We start from the raw sequence: 14,321 nt of genomic DNA, 5'->3' as shown, positions 1-14,321 counted from the left end.
ATAAATTTATCAGTATAGGTCACAGCAGTCGAACCAAAACCCTTATCATTACGTTCAGTTTCATCTAGTATTTCACTTTCCGTCCGGAATATGCGTTTCTATTTAGATATTATCGTTTGCGCGAATCTCATTCCCCTCTGCACTGTAAAATCCTTACCGGCCCAATTAATAAGTCCGACTTTAATTTCACCTCGGTAATCAGCATCGACTGTACCTGGTGAATTCACATCTGTAAAGCCATAGCTTATCGCCATACGCAATCTAGGTCTTATTTGCGTTCTATATTTTTTAGGCAGTAATATAGCAATGCCGGTTGCGATTATTTTTATATGATCCTGTTTTAAAATCGTATCGATTGTTGAAATTAAATCTAAAGCGGCGCTTTGATCGGTCGCATGTTTAGGAAAATCAACGAAATTATTCAATTTCTTAATTTTAAAAACTTACATTTCTAAATATCATTATTGTAAAAATAAATAATTAAAAACAGGTTCTTATTTTTTTTTTTAAGAGCAGAAGAAAATGTCAACAAAATAAATTGAAATCTATATTATTAATAATAAGGAAAGTTGATAAATACATTAAATTAGACATTTCTTTTTTACTTTTTATTTATTATCAATTACATATTACACATTCAACAAGAAATTTGAATTCCTAATTAAATATTTAATTCGTATTTTTCATGTAATCGAGATTCCACGTAAAGTTACTTATAAATCATTCATTAGCTTAATGAGGTCAGTTGGCTTAAATTCATCTTGATCACCAGCCGTTACTGTTTTCCCTGTAGAAGCTAATAAATTACTGTACTTTACTGAAAAGCAAAGAAAAATATAATTTATAAAAAAAAAAAATAAATACAATTTAAAGACACTAATTATGTTAAATAGAGAAATACTAATTTTATTTTCTTGTTTTCGACGATAGATGATTGTCTGGAGATTATCGATGTTCGATAACACTTGTTCACACCGACATAATGTAATTTGGTTAAATTAACGAAACTGTTTTTTAAAGAGTAGTTAAACATTTCAACAATGCGTAAAACGAATTACTATTACATTAAAAAAAACGAACAGGATATAAATTTAAACATTTATCTGGTGTTAAATTGTTACACGGTGATCGATGATCGATACCTACATCAGCTCTACACCGTCTTGTCAAGGCCCTCCACCACTGGACCACGCTTTGTTCGTTATTCTCAATATTATAAGAATAATATTGCTAAGTAACTATTAAAGCATCAAAGGATCTCTTTCCTGCAACGCTTCTTGAGATAATACACCCCTACTGTAGACGCAGATACAGCTGAAGCGATTCGTTCAGTGTTGAGTGACAATCACTCATTTAAGCAGTTAGAGGATCGAGATAAATTCTTTTTTTAAGCAGAAATTAAATAATAAGGAAAAATATTTTAATTTTGTGATGGCAATATTTTTAATATTTGATACTTTATAATATTCTTATCTCTAAAATAAAAATGAATAATCAACATCCTTAAATATTGGCTAAATATGCTAAGTTAAGTTAATATTAATAAAAATAAAATATTTTACTTATAAGCATTAAAAAACAAAATAAATCATTTTACATCATTGTTTTCCTGTTACCAAGGTAACAAAGATTTAATGAGTTAAATTGCTTTAATATCATAAACCTCATTAACAACATCGTTATAATTCTAATCGGAATTAATAACCAAACAGATTTAAGTAACAAATCTGCAAAGTTTAATTAAAATCGATCCAGTGGTATTTCTTAATGCACTCAAAGGGTCAAACCGAGTTATTATTTTATTATACGTATCGATTTCTAAATCAGTACACGTAAATATAACCGATCTCGTCTCATCAGAATCGATCATGACATCGATATTAGTAGAGAATGTTAAAAAATTATCAAATGTACATATATTCCGATAAATAAAAAAAAGACGTTGCCGTTTTTAAGGATGCACTATAATTTTCACTCTAATATTCAATTATTCTGTATAATAATTTTAAAATCACTAAACGTTTAGATATTGCTTAGAAGGATGAGATGAATTATTTGTAGAGCGTGCAAAAATGCCGTGCCTGACCGGGATTCGAACCCCAGATCGCCGGATTGAAAGCCCGACGCTACCACTCGCGCTAAAGAGAATCAATATACCTGAACAATATATTCAAGATAGGTAACCGTAATTAAATCGGGTATGAAAAGTATGTCGTTATAAATTCATTTTATTGATAATAATTTAATTAAGTTCAATCGTGAAAATAACGGTTTCATGCCGAATAAAATTTGTACACGCAAAATTTTTTATAATTTAAAAATTTAAGTTAGTTGAGTTAGTTGAGAGAGCCACAAATTAAAGTAGATGTTCGAAATTCCAAGAAGCTTAAAACAAGGGGGGCAGTAAAGGGGAAAGAATACACTGATGGAAATACTTGTCCAGACATTTGCATCTTTGGCATCGTGAAAGATGCTAGATTGATGTCTGCGGTAGGTAATCAGGTTTGGTAATCGAAAAGTCGATCTTTCATAAAGTCTGTTACAGCTAGTAACTGAGTGGGTAAAGTGAAGACGAGGATTTTCAGAATGCGGATATGTTCCGTTACGGTGGTCAGGATGAGCAATAATTAATCACAGTACTAAAAACGCAACCCACGATTCTTTTAAAATTAATATTTTACTAGTAGCATCTTTCTAGTGTAGGTTGGAATTTTTGTTATATAAATATTCTGGGACGGAATTTATTGATTGATCGCTAATGAAACTTATTAAAATCCTGTTTACCCGTAAAATATTCACAGTACGAATTCACCGTACAATGTACTTTTTCATAATCAACAAATTTGAAGATAAAAACGATGACGTCTCTCTCAAACCTAAATTGTCTTCCTAGCCTCGAAATCCATCCAAAATGTTATTTACCAGTAGTATTAGAATGCCAACGACTTCCAAAATGGGATGGTCTTTTACATTATTAATTACTCTTAGCTGAAAATAAATTCTAATATTTTAAGTGATAGTTCAATCAACGAATTTGAAGTTCAGGATTCTTATTTAGGTAATTTTTAAACCAGATTTTTTTTTTGACGAGATGGCTCTGACAAATTATTTCTTTTTCTGATTAAGCGTCAATAGCTTTGCTGAAGTACTATCCGATAATGTATTATAGAATTTTAATTTTAATATTTGTTAAATGAATTTAATTATTTGTATTTTTGCACGACACGAGTCCAAAACTTTAGATCCGATTTTATTAATAAGTACGGTGTATAAAGTACCGAAATCATGAAAATATTCAGAATTTATCAATTTTAGATATTTACTGGTGTAACTGGAAAATATTAAAAGAACATAAATTCAGATTGAACCTTATCTAAGGGCTGAGATCCAAAACATTAAACTGAAGTTCAGGTAGCTAAGTAAATTGTGCGTATCGCTTTGTTGTTACACGGTAAAGCTAAGAATGAATAAACAGAAATACAAATGCGATGTAGTACTTCCTACAGCGTCTAAAGTACGATCGACACCGCTTATGGTTTAGTTAACGGAATAATGAACTGGGTAGACAGGTCGTTTCAGTCGCCTATCGAGATCAGTCAACATCTGCGGACCAAATGATCTCTCTATTCTTTGACAAATAATCTTAACGTTACGTTTAATTTTACTTACCTTTAGCAATATAATAATATATACATTCCTCCATTCTTTCACTTTTTCCGTGTGATATTAATGGTTTTTCTTTTTGAAATGAAGGTCCTGATTCAAATTCTTTCGTAACATCGTTTGTTGAATTACTCAAACATGTTGTGATCCATGTCTGCACTTTTTTAGTATACCTTTGATAATTTGTATATATATCTGTCAATACGGCCCAATACTCTACTTTTGATGTAATGTCACCCTCATACCTAGGAGGTAGTTTTGCCTCAATTTCTATCCACCTTCCTATTTCATACTCTACAAAATCTCGAATACAAATCAAACAATTTTTATTCAATTTATTTACTTCAGGTTGAGTTTGAAAAATCATGTAACTAAGATAATGATCTTCATAACGTTGTCTTATTTTTTCAAATTGTATATATGTGGCTGCAAAATAAAAAATATGTATTTACATAAAGTACAATAACATCTAAAATTTTAAACAGACTTATAATCCTCAGTCATTTCAGTGGTAAGTAACTTAGAACAAAAAGGCGGTAAGGGAAAAACTAAAACTATTTTATTAATCTGTAAATTTTTCTTCTTTTTTGACAAAAAACATTATTGACATAACAAGGATAATGTGTCCGGTTTATCTTTAATGCGGATAAAACTGCAATAAACTTTGTTTTTACATAGGGGAAAAATTAGAAATGTCATTTTCTATTCAAAATTACCTGAAATAGTTATTACCAATGACTTTTTTAAGCAAAATACGGTTCTTTTCATTTCATTTCAAACTGAAAATCTTTTCTAAATAAACGATCAGATTTTCAGTCATGTGATCGTTTTTGTAGTCTTTTCGCGAGCGGTCCTATGAATAAATAACAATAAATGAAAAAGTACACTTTGACGGCATCTAGGAGATAGATTCAACGACGCCGCAGCCACCTTAGATAGGCCCTGCTACAGGAGAAACAATCTGTTTCCTAAAAAGAGCTGTTTGTGAACACATAGTGATATATCCTATCGATCACAGCAAGTAACATATTTGATATCATTCAGAGGATGATAAATTAGATTCATTTCTGAATTTAATATTTTTACAGATTCACATGTTTAAAGAGGCCATTGTAGAAGAACCTAACAAAGAATTCATCGTTCGATACCGGCAGAAAATTGTTTTTCTAGAAAATGGTTTCCATTATTCATATATAGCCTACCATTTTCGCGGTAAATTTTATGTTCTTTAGTTATTGTTTTATGCATATAGATTATCTTAACTGAACAGATTTCCTCTAACTCGAGCTTAAAAAAGGAAATCTAATCATTTTTAATTTCGAAGAATTAAAAAAGGCGAAGCCATTACAATACAAAACATCCACTATAAGAAGGAAAAAAATCTGCTCAGTAATTTGCATAATGTCGTCAAATTAAAACCCGAGGTAAAACCCAAAGTAAGCATTAAAAATATGAAATGATGAAGATTAAAAAATGTGCTAAAGAGAAACAAACAGTAAACAAGTTGTTTTTAAATAATTTATCAGAAGGAATAAATGTGAGGTGCAATTATGGATTAATTTAGTTGGAAATTCAGAATTTTGTACACGGAAGAAAAAATCTTTCCTCGTATGCTCGTGGATTCAATTCAAATATACGAAATTTTAAAAAGACATGGTCTTAAAATTATTTTAAAGATTTACTTTTTTCTAGAAGAAGAATTGTTGCAATCTTTTCCCACGTTAAAGAATAAGAATTCCAGTAGCTTTATTAATTAAAAACTATTCATTTTATTGTTTTATCTGGTACAGTAAATTTATTTATATGTTTAGATTATGTCAACATAAATATATAGTTGCACGAAACTGTAAAATATAAAGTTCGTTATTTATCTCATTAGAACGAGTGATGTAATCGATTAGCGACTTGACACTATACTATTATAAGCGATAATACTCTTTCTCGTGTAAGAAGTACCCGTCAGAATATTAAATGTTTTCGACAATTTTTGTTTGTTAGGGTAGAAGTTGTTTCTTTTCAATAAGTAGGAGAATGTTTTGAAACGACACGATTATAAAGAATTATAAAAGATTGAACATCCAGGTATTTCCTGCGTTACTCTGAAGATCTGATCGCTTTGATTTTGGAATCGGAGATCAAGATGTTCCCATGAAATAGGAAATTTTGAAAAGAATGTTGGTCACTTGGAAATAGATTATAATAGCCTTTTTTTTATAAACGAACACCTACCCGGGTGACGTTCATTATCGTATAATCGTGATAATACGACGTTTGCAATAATATCGTGGGTAGGCAATTATGAAGATATAGGTAAAAAAAAATATTACAGACGTTGTAAGGTGAATAGGTATTCCATAAAATATTGAAGATGTTCGAGCTGCGGTTTCAAAAAGTCCACACAGTTGAATTCGTCATCAAGCGGAACGTCCACAGATCTGGCGGGAGTGCTCACACATATTCACTAGATTTACATTACATTTCGCACGAGTAGTTCATCGTCTAGAAAAATAAACTCGACGATTACTTGATGCCACTACTGATTCTTTGAATGAACGCCTGAAAAGATTCTATTAACAATATTTGGTTGGGAAACGAAAGGACGAGATTTTCTCATTTTTACTGTGGGTAGAAGTTGTTCCTTTTAAATAAGACAAGATTACAAAGAATTATAAAATATTGAATATCCACGTATTTCCTGTGTTTCCCAAAAATCTGGTCGCTTAACACTCGTTAAACCCCACGGCAATGTTTTCATGATTATGACGGTAAATCTCATTTCGATATTTGATACAGCCGAATTTTTTTTCTGCAACAACTATTTCCATGCTTGTACCGGCGTTGTTTGGATTTGTATATTAGTTCAACCTTCTTTTGTAATATTACTGGTGTAAATATTGCAATTATTACTTTTTTTTGTGATTCCTAATAACAATATTTGCCTTTTTCCTGACGTTTTTATCATTTGTTTTTAATTTATTTATGTTCTTTATTTATTTTTTTGTTGTTTATTTAAAAACAGCCGGTAAATACAAATCAACCCGGCCCCTTTTAGTAAAACGAAATAGAATTTTTAACATAGAGAATTTATCATTTTTAGCCGTACGTGAAAATCATCTGTTTGAAACCCAAATAAAATTTTACGTAATGCATCATTCATGTTTTATTTTTTTAATTCTATCCTAAATCTATCTTTATATATTAAAATTATATATACATCTGAATGTAACGACTTCCAGGTGTACACGTTACGATATATTTGATTATTGATCCGCTGATTACGCGTAATTAATGTTGAATATAATCAATCACCTCCTATTTTTGAGAATAATATATATATATATATATATATATATATATATATATATATATATAATTGTATATGTAACATTAATTAGCCGATATTAGCTTTCGTAGGTTCTGTTTGTTTAGATTATGATTATCTAACATAATATAACCCGCCGCTCGCTTACCTCAACTACTTAACAATAATGTTTTGATTATTTAAATATAAAATTCAGGAATTACTACTTATAGTTGTTATTTTAATATGTAAAATATATTAGTATGGAGAGTATGTAAAGAGACCGGTATTAAATTCTCCAAAATTTGTTTATGATTAATCAAATTCATCCTTTTTTACGCATAAACACCAAAATTAATCAAAATCACCATAACATATATATTATTTAATTGGTTCTGTAGGTAAATAAAGAAGGAATTTCCTGTTGATAGGATAATAGTAATAAAATAATATGCTTAATAATAGAAATACAGTTATAGAAAAAGAATACTTACTTATTTTACTAGAAAATGTTTTTATGCATGAATAAACAAGGAACCCGTAATGGTTTTGTAATGATGCTTTGTAATGTGCTGTAGAATAAATTTCAAAAAATGTTAGTGTAATATCAGTCGGCATGCCTTTTTCACATGATAATACAAAACCTTCGTAATTATTCTTAACGTATTCCATGTCAGCTTTAATATTTTCAACAGTTTCTGATTTTCCATAATATAAAATTTTAATTAATTCTAACTGTCTATTTATTTCATTGAGTAGACAAAGATAACAGCTTCTCCGTGTGTGATATAAATCCTGTGTGTAAATTATGTCAGTAATATCTTTTTTTTTGGTTAAAAAATAGGTCTTCCAATCGTCTTTATTGGTAGAAAATTTGTCTTCAGCTAAAAGCAAAAAAATACATCAATAAGTTCATTTCGCTAAGAAAAAACTATTAGATTCTTCAATGGTAACTACCATAGACTCCAGTTTGCCGAGAAAAAATATGTAACTAACTGGCTAAAGACGGTTTGGCTCTCTACAGACCATAATTTAGGTGGAAAATTAAATGCATCAATAGAGTATGTATGCGTACAAAAAAGAGTTGTGTAAAATATTATTCTATCAAAATAAATATATGAGATACGGAACATATGGTGTCCGGGTTGACAAATTATAACCGAAATTAACTAAAATCAATGCATCATAATCAATAGTAATCATTCAACGTTCTATACAAATCGGTTAAACTAAGCCGTAGGTATTAAAAAAAAAAGAATACTGAAGAAGAAAATATAAAGAAATTGAGCTTATTATTTCTCATTATTAAATGAAATTTCCTAAATGCAAAACCAATGGTTAATTTTAATGTAATGAAAACATCGAATACAAGGAATAGAGTGAATAAAGAAACGAAAAAAAAACATTTTATGGGAATTAGAGTATGGTGAAAATGAGAAAATATAATTTATGACTAAGAGAAATCAAATTAATTGAGGAAATCATTTTCCCTTAAATAAAATTTAAAAATATAAAAACTCTTCCTCAATCCCAGCCAAAACTAAACCCATTACGTATATTAGTATACGATTTATGTATACGGCCGTAATGGTCGTATATAATCGACACGAAAGAAAAAACAATATTAGAATCTGAATTTTAAAGGAAAATGTCTTTCTAATTGGTGGGTAGAATTGCAAATAGCTTTCTTTGTGATAACAGCAATTAAAACCAAATACAAAAAATAAATTAAATTTAAAACCAGATCTTCAAATTGCAGTAACAGAGGACATCAAACCACATTTTTTGATGTTGCCAAACAAATACAATCAAATGGTCACATTAAATTTCAAATGGCGCAAAATATAAATTTGAAATGTAATTTCAATGTTGCTATATTGTTTCAAATAATTAAATAGCTTTGTTCTTGACAACACATTTAAATATATATATATTTATATTATATTATATAGGGTAAAATTAATAAATATTTGCATGTTTGGGGTTCGCGATCAAAATCGTTATGAGATCGCTCTTCTAGAACTATGATAGAAGAAATTAATAATTGTTCCGTTCCTTTGATTTTGTGTTGCGGGATTAAAGGTTTTCTTTCCTACTGTTTAAATTTTTGTAATATAAATTAGAATTATTTACCTTCATTATAGTAAACGACAGAAAGTAATATTATTAACACAAATTTAATGTAAACCATTTTCTCTTCGTTTAAAAATCTAAAAAAAAAACAAAAAAACAGACATTTTGTATTTTATTTTCGTTTTTATAATCTTTTAATTTATATAATTGTAGCATAAATTAAACTAGATACGTATGCTCATAGATTTACCGTTACTTCGAGAAAAAATAAAGCGATTCCGGTATAAAGTATAAACTGCCGCTAAACAACCGCATAAATCATTAATCGTAATAAATAATTATAAACAGCATGATATTTTAAGTGAAATTAATAATCAATACTTTGTTAATATAGATATAATTAATTAATCAATAAAGCAGTTAATTTTAATACAAGAAAGTTTTAAAGAATTCAGTGATAAGTTGATCATCTACATAAATAAAAATAAAAATATTCGTTTGTCAAAATTTAAATCTCCGAACGTTCTTCACGAACTGTATTGAAATTTTTGAACAAAGTTGTATTCGAATACGCGCGTGTTTTTATATGCCTACTATTTGCATACCTAAGTTAATACATCCGAGACAGGTAAGCTTATGCTTTTTTTTTTGAAAAACAGTGCTATTTGTAAGACGTAAATGCAATAAAAAAAGTAAACGGGTAGAAGGTAAAAAGAGAAGAAGGAAAAATGGGAAAGAAAAAAAAAGGGAAAACAAGGAAAACGAAATGGAAAGGAGGAAGAGAAAAAGAAAAGCGGATAGGTGGGAAAAGGAAATGTTAAAAAGAAATAATAGAATGAGATATGTTGGAATGAAATGGGCCGGAAGAGGGAAAATGTGGGAAAGGAATATGGTAAATCTGAAAATTGGGAAATTGAAAAGGGGTAAATGGAAAGTAAGAAGTTAGTTAAATTTTTTGAAGTTCCGTAATGTTCATTTTGTTAATGTTTTTTCATTGTTAATATTAGGGTAATTTCTGTCCTTTGTACAATTATTGTTCGTCTCTTTGTAGTACACGACCCGTTGTATATAAAGTTTATTGGAAGGCATTTCCAGTAATAATAATTATTAATATAAAACCATGTACATCTATTTTAGTAAAATTTAGAAGTACAATAAATTAAAAGTATTTTTTTAATAATATTCATTTTTATGAATAGACATAACTTAAATATATATAAATCGTTTCCAACTCATCAAGGCATTTATTTTATTATGCTCAAAGGAATTTTCTATCTTTAAATGGTATGTTTCTTTTAACTCTTTTTCAATAATTAGTATTGTTTAGATCAATAATTGTTTATTGTTTTCTCATAATTCTTCGTAATAACCAATAAATAATATTTGTATTATATACTACATATTTCAAAATCAAATAGTTGTATATTTTTTCAAGTGTATAATTAAAATATGTTTTAAATAATTATATTGAGAAAAGCAATGTATAAAACCTATATTATACTATTTTATTTAAATAAATAATAATATTAGATAAATTTATTTATCTATTAAAATATTTTAAAAATATTAATAAAATAAATTTTTTTTAAAAATATTAATTATATTTTTTATAAACGACGTAGGTGAAATCCGGCAGAATAATATGTTCTTTTCAGTAATTCGTTTCTTTATCGATAGATTTTCAACAAATAATGTATATATATATTTATTTTTTTTAACGAAACTACATAACATTTTATTTTATTATGTTTATATATATATATATATTTTTTTTTAATTTATTTTATTATTAAGTGGTTAATACAATAACCAATTTTTATGTAACAACTAAAGATATTATTAGGTTTTTTTTTCTAATAGTTATAATAGTAGTACAATTATAAAAATTAATTTAACAAATTTAAACTATATATTTAAAAAACTAATGAACAAATTATTTCTTAAATATTTGTTATTTATCAGGTTTAGTAACTAAAACTATATTTAAGAAACAAAACTAAACTTAATTACAACAACTAATAACACAATTAATATCTTGTTGCAACAATTACATGCAGAAAATAAATAACTAAGCTTTAACCATTCAACTATACATTTATATTGATTTATAATAATTATCAACATTAAAATAACTACAATTTATACTGGCAGTCCAGACAATTATGATTTAATTATCTGGACTGCCAGTATAAATCCAACATGAATCCTATTAGTACGTAATTACGGTATAGTTAATATCCACTCAAGGAGAAGTTTTTTAAATGATTTTTTCATTTTTACTTTATTGAGGTGATTCGGTAAAGAATTAAGTAATGCAGGAACAACATACTTCTTTAATCGTTTACCATTGTATCCACTTTCTACATTTACTCTGTATTCGCGGTTGTAAAAGTTTTAAAAATAATTAAGAATTTAAATAGACCTCTAGCTAACAGAAACCTTGTAAGATTATTTAAATTGGTGTCATAATTTTTATCAGAATAATAACGAGCAATATCTTTTAGGGTCCTATTTTGTATTAATTTTATTTTATTTATGAGATATTCGGCGGCTGATCTCCTTGTTGTCAAGCCGTATCGAATAACAGATTCAAACAAAGATGAATAAAGTAAGCGTTTACAGTTAATTGGTAATAGGGGTGAGATGTGGTGGAATTTCATAGCAACCACCATAAAAATTTCATAAATAACTTCTTAATTTTCCATCTAAAAAAAAAGTTAAAGGAAAAAAAATGAAGTCGGAGACAAACCGATGTGCCTTCCCTTTCTAAAATCCAAATATTTCATTAATTAAATTTTTCATTTGGTTATAACTCCGGAAGCAATTATCGTTGAAAAGCATTACTGCAGTTACGAAAAATTCTAAAATCCAATTTTTTTTAGTTTTGCCTTTATTGGAAACTTTTTGTGCACTCGATTGCAATCAAAAAAGATAAGTGCAGATCTAGATTTTACAGCAGCCCTAAATACAACATTTCAACATTCTACGGCTAATCCTTTTTTAATTATGTGAGATACACACAGTCATGCGAGATACACGTCAGTACATACGTTCTGAAGTCATACCGAAACTATTCAAAATGGATATAGGGATGGTCAAAACGCATATTACCGTTGAATTCTGAAAACCGAAATTATTCCGATCACATACTTTTTTACTTCGTATAAGGAAATAAAATAAGAAGTAATTTTACTTTCAAAGAACTACTTCATATTTCATGAAATAAAATATCGTTTGATAAAACTAAGAACTAATAAAAAATTTAAGATTCCAATATTGACGTGTCAGCCATTTTAATTTTTTTACTCTTGTGTATATTGCGCTTCATTGTTTTCTTTAATATATAAACTTTGTATGTATATATATATATATATATATAAGTTTATATATTCGTTTCAATGTTCATCAAACATTTAAAAAAATAATAAGATATAAATTAAATAATCATGTTAACTTAAATATTAAATTATTATGAAATAAAATCATATTTTATTATTGCAATAATATTAATAAATTTTGTATATTAAATATGTTTAATATTAGCAGTAACATAATAAAAATAATAATTACGTGAAATCCAATACACTTCAGTAGTAAGCCGGAGCAGATGCAAATCGTAAATTAATCATTGCAGCACCTCCTTTTATACTGATTTTTGTGAAAATAAAGTACGTTTCTTACGTAAAAGATAGGTACATATTAAATATCCCTATATCCATTTTGAATAGTTTCTGTGCGACGTCAGAACGTATATACTGACGTGTATTTCGCATAATTAAAAAGGTACTTACTTTGCCTGCATTAAAGAAGATAAAAATAGAAAGTTTGATGAAAACAACGTATATCGGTTAAATTTCGCTATATTGTGCAATTTAAAAAAAAAAAATTTCTTATTATTTAAAAAACCCCAAATATTTTATTATACTATATTACTCAATTGTGACACACACGAAAGAAAACTTAGTTATTTGTCTCAACAATCACTTTACGGAAAATTTTCACTTTTTTCCATTTCTAATCCGCATGGACTAACTTCGAACTTGTATTGTTGAATCGTCGAAAAATATTTTTCTTCCCTTACAACGTTCATTCTTATGAATGTGAAGCAAATAAAGTAATGTGAAGTAAAAGTTAAGTGGCTTCCTTTGATATTATTGGTGAACCGAATTAAGGTTTGTAAAGGTAAATATTATCTGCCTTTCGATTGCCTTAGAATTCTGAAATGTAATTATATATTTGAATGAATTCATTAGTCGCGATTGCTAGTAAACCTGGAACGATGTTTGTTATTCTTACAGAAACCTATATTATTATGGTGTGTGACTCTTGTACGATTAACTTACAAACTTGTAAAGTTATGGCGCTTAAAATTACAAAAATATATACATTTTAAAAATATTTTCTTCCCGAGTAGAGAGCAAAAGTGATTTAAAAAGCTCAACACAATATACTTGAAATTTTATGCGCTTAGGTTTTACTCTATAATAAAAGCTCTTTTTGAGTTTTGTCTTTAACTCGAAAATACCCGATTTACCCGTAAAAACCTCTGCTGGTAGATTTATTTTACAATTATGAAGATATAACCAATATATTATTATATGTAAGATGAAGACGCAGCATCTTCAGTTTTGTCTACAGAAAGCTTCCCAATATATAGTACAAAGGAATCGCTTCAGGATCCATTATACTTACATGTAACCCCTAATAGTGTCATAGTTAATCGTTTATTAATTAAAATAATTGAAAATACGGATCATGCATAAGGAAAAGTACTGTAATAGCAACTTACAGGAAAAATATATGATATGATCGTAAGTCAAAGAAAAACCTACAGTTAGGACGACAATTTAATCAAGAGTTCATTTGTCCAAGAATCGTATTTAATTCTTCAAAGGATAGGAAGATTTTATAGCAATTCTACACAAATGATATTTCACGAATTTTATCTCGTCTTCCTATGAAGCCCTACAAAATGAGGGAGGAAATTGGAATAAAGAACCAATAAATTTCCTCACTAGAAACAAAACATACAAAATCTCATTTATCTTCACTTAAGAAACAAATAGTATCCAGTTTTCTACGTAATAATCACAAATAAATAGTATCATCTTGAAGTCGTGGCCGAGTGGTACCTTTATCTTGTGTCGATAAAGATGGAAAGAATATTATAGTCGACGGTAATGCTTAGAAATTAGCGATGAAAAAATTTACAACCGTACAGCAAACAAAAATACGAAACTTCTATTTTGAAAATCACCACCCGTTAATTGAAAAGAACCATGCA

General features: G+C 28.1%; 1 protein-coding gene across 2 annotated transcripts; it reads right to left on the bottom strand.

Annotated features, from left to right (window-relative positions):
- Positions 1-593: 593 nt before the first annotated feature.
- On the bottom strand, positions 594-12,734 carry LOC142334113 (uncharacterized). 2 transcript variants are annotated; one of them, XM_075381824.1, is made up of 5 exons: positions 12,608-12,688; positions 9,098-9,174; positions 7,459-7,848; positions 3,670-4,089; positions 594-817 (listed from the first exon to the last, which is right to left on the bottom strand). In XM_075381824.1, exons 2-5 carry the CDS (start codon positions 9,153-9,155, stop codon positions 714-716), a joined length of 972 nt encoding a protein of 323 aa, XP_075237939.1. In that variant the 5' UTR covers positions 9,156-9,174; positions 12,608-12,688; the 3' UTR covers positions 594-713. The 2 variants fall into 2 exon arrangements, with proteins under 2 accessions (XP_075237939.1, XP_075237940.1); XM_075381825.1 differs by lacking the exon at positions 9,098-9,174 and having other exon boundaries at positions 12,608-12,734.
- Positions 12,735-14,321: the final 1,587 nt, after the last annotated feature.

Source organism: Lycorma delicatula, chromosome 13 (assembly GCF_047948215.1).
Source record: "Lycorma delicatula isolate Av1 chromosome 13, ASM4794821v1, whole genome shotgun sequence".
Taxonomy (NCBI): Eukaryota; Metazoa; Arthropoda; class Insecta; order Hemiptera; family Fulgoridae; genus Lycorma; species Lycorma delicatula.
Note: the sequence above shows the minus strand (reverse complement) of the source record. Positions and strands in the feature narration are given on the sequence as shown.

What these genes read in the sequence shown, in the direction of transcription:
- LOC142334113 (XM_075381824.1), bottom strand. Translation starts at nt 9,155, where the DNA reads ATGGTTTACATTAAATTTGTGTTAATAATATTACTTTCTGTCGTTTAC. An exon ending in TGTCGTTTACTATAATGAAG is followed by an intron (nt 7,849 to 9,097) that starts GTAAATAATTCT and finishes TTTTGCTTTTAG; the next exon opens with CTGAAGACAAATTTTCTACC. An exon ending in ATATTATTATATTGCTAAAG is followed by an intron (nt 818 to 3,669) that starts GTAAGTAAAATT and finishes TTTGCTTTTCAG; the next exon opens with TAAAGTACAGTAATTTATTA.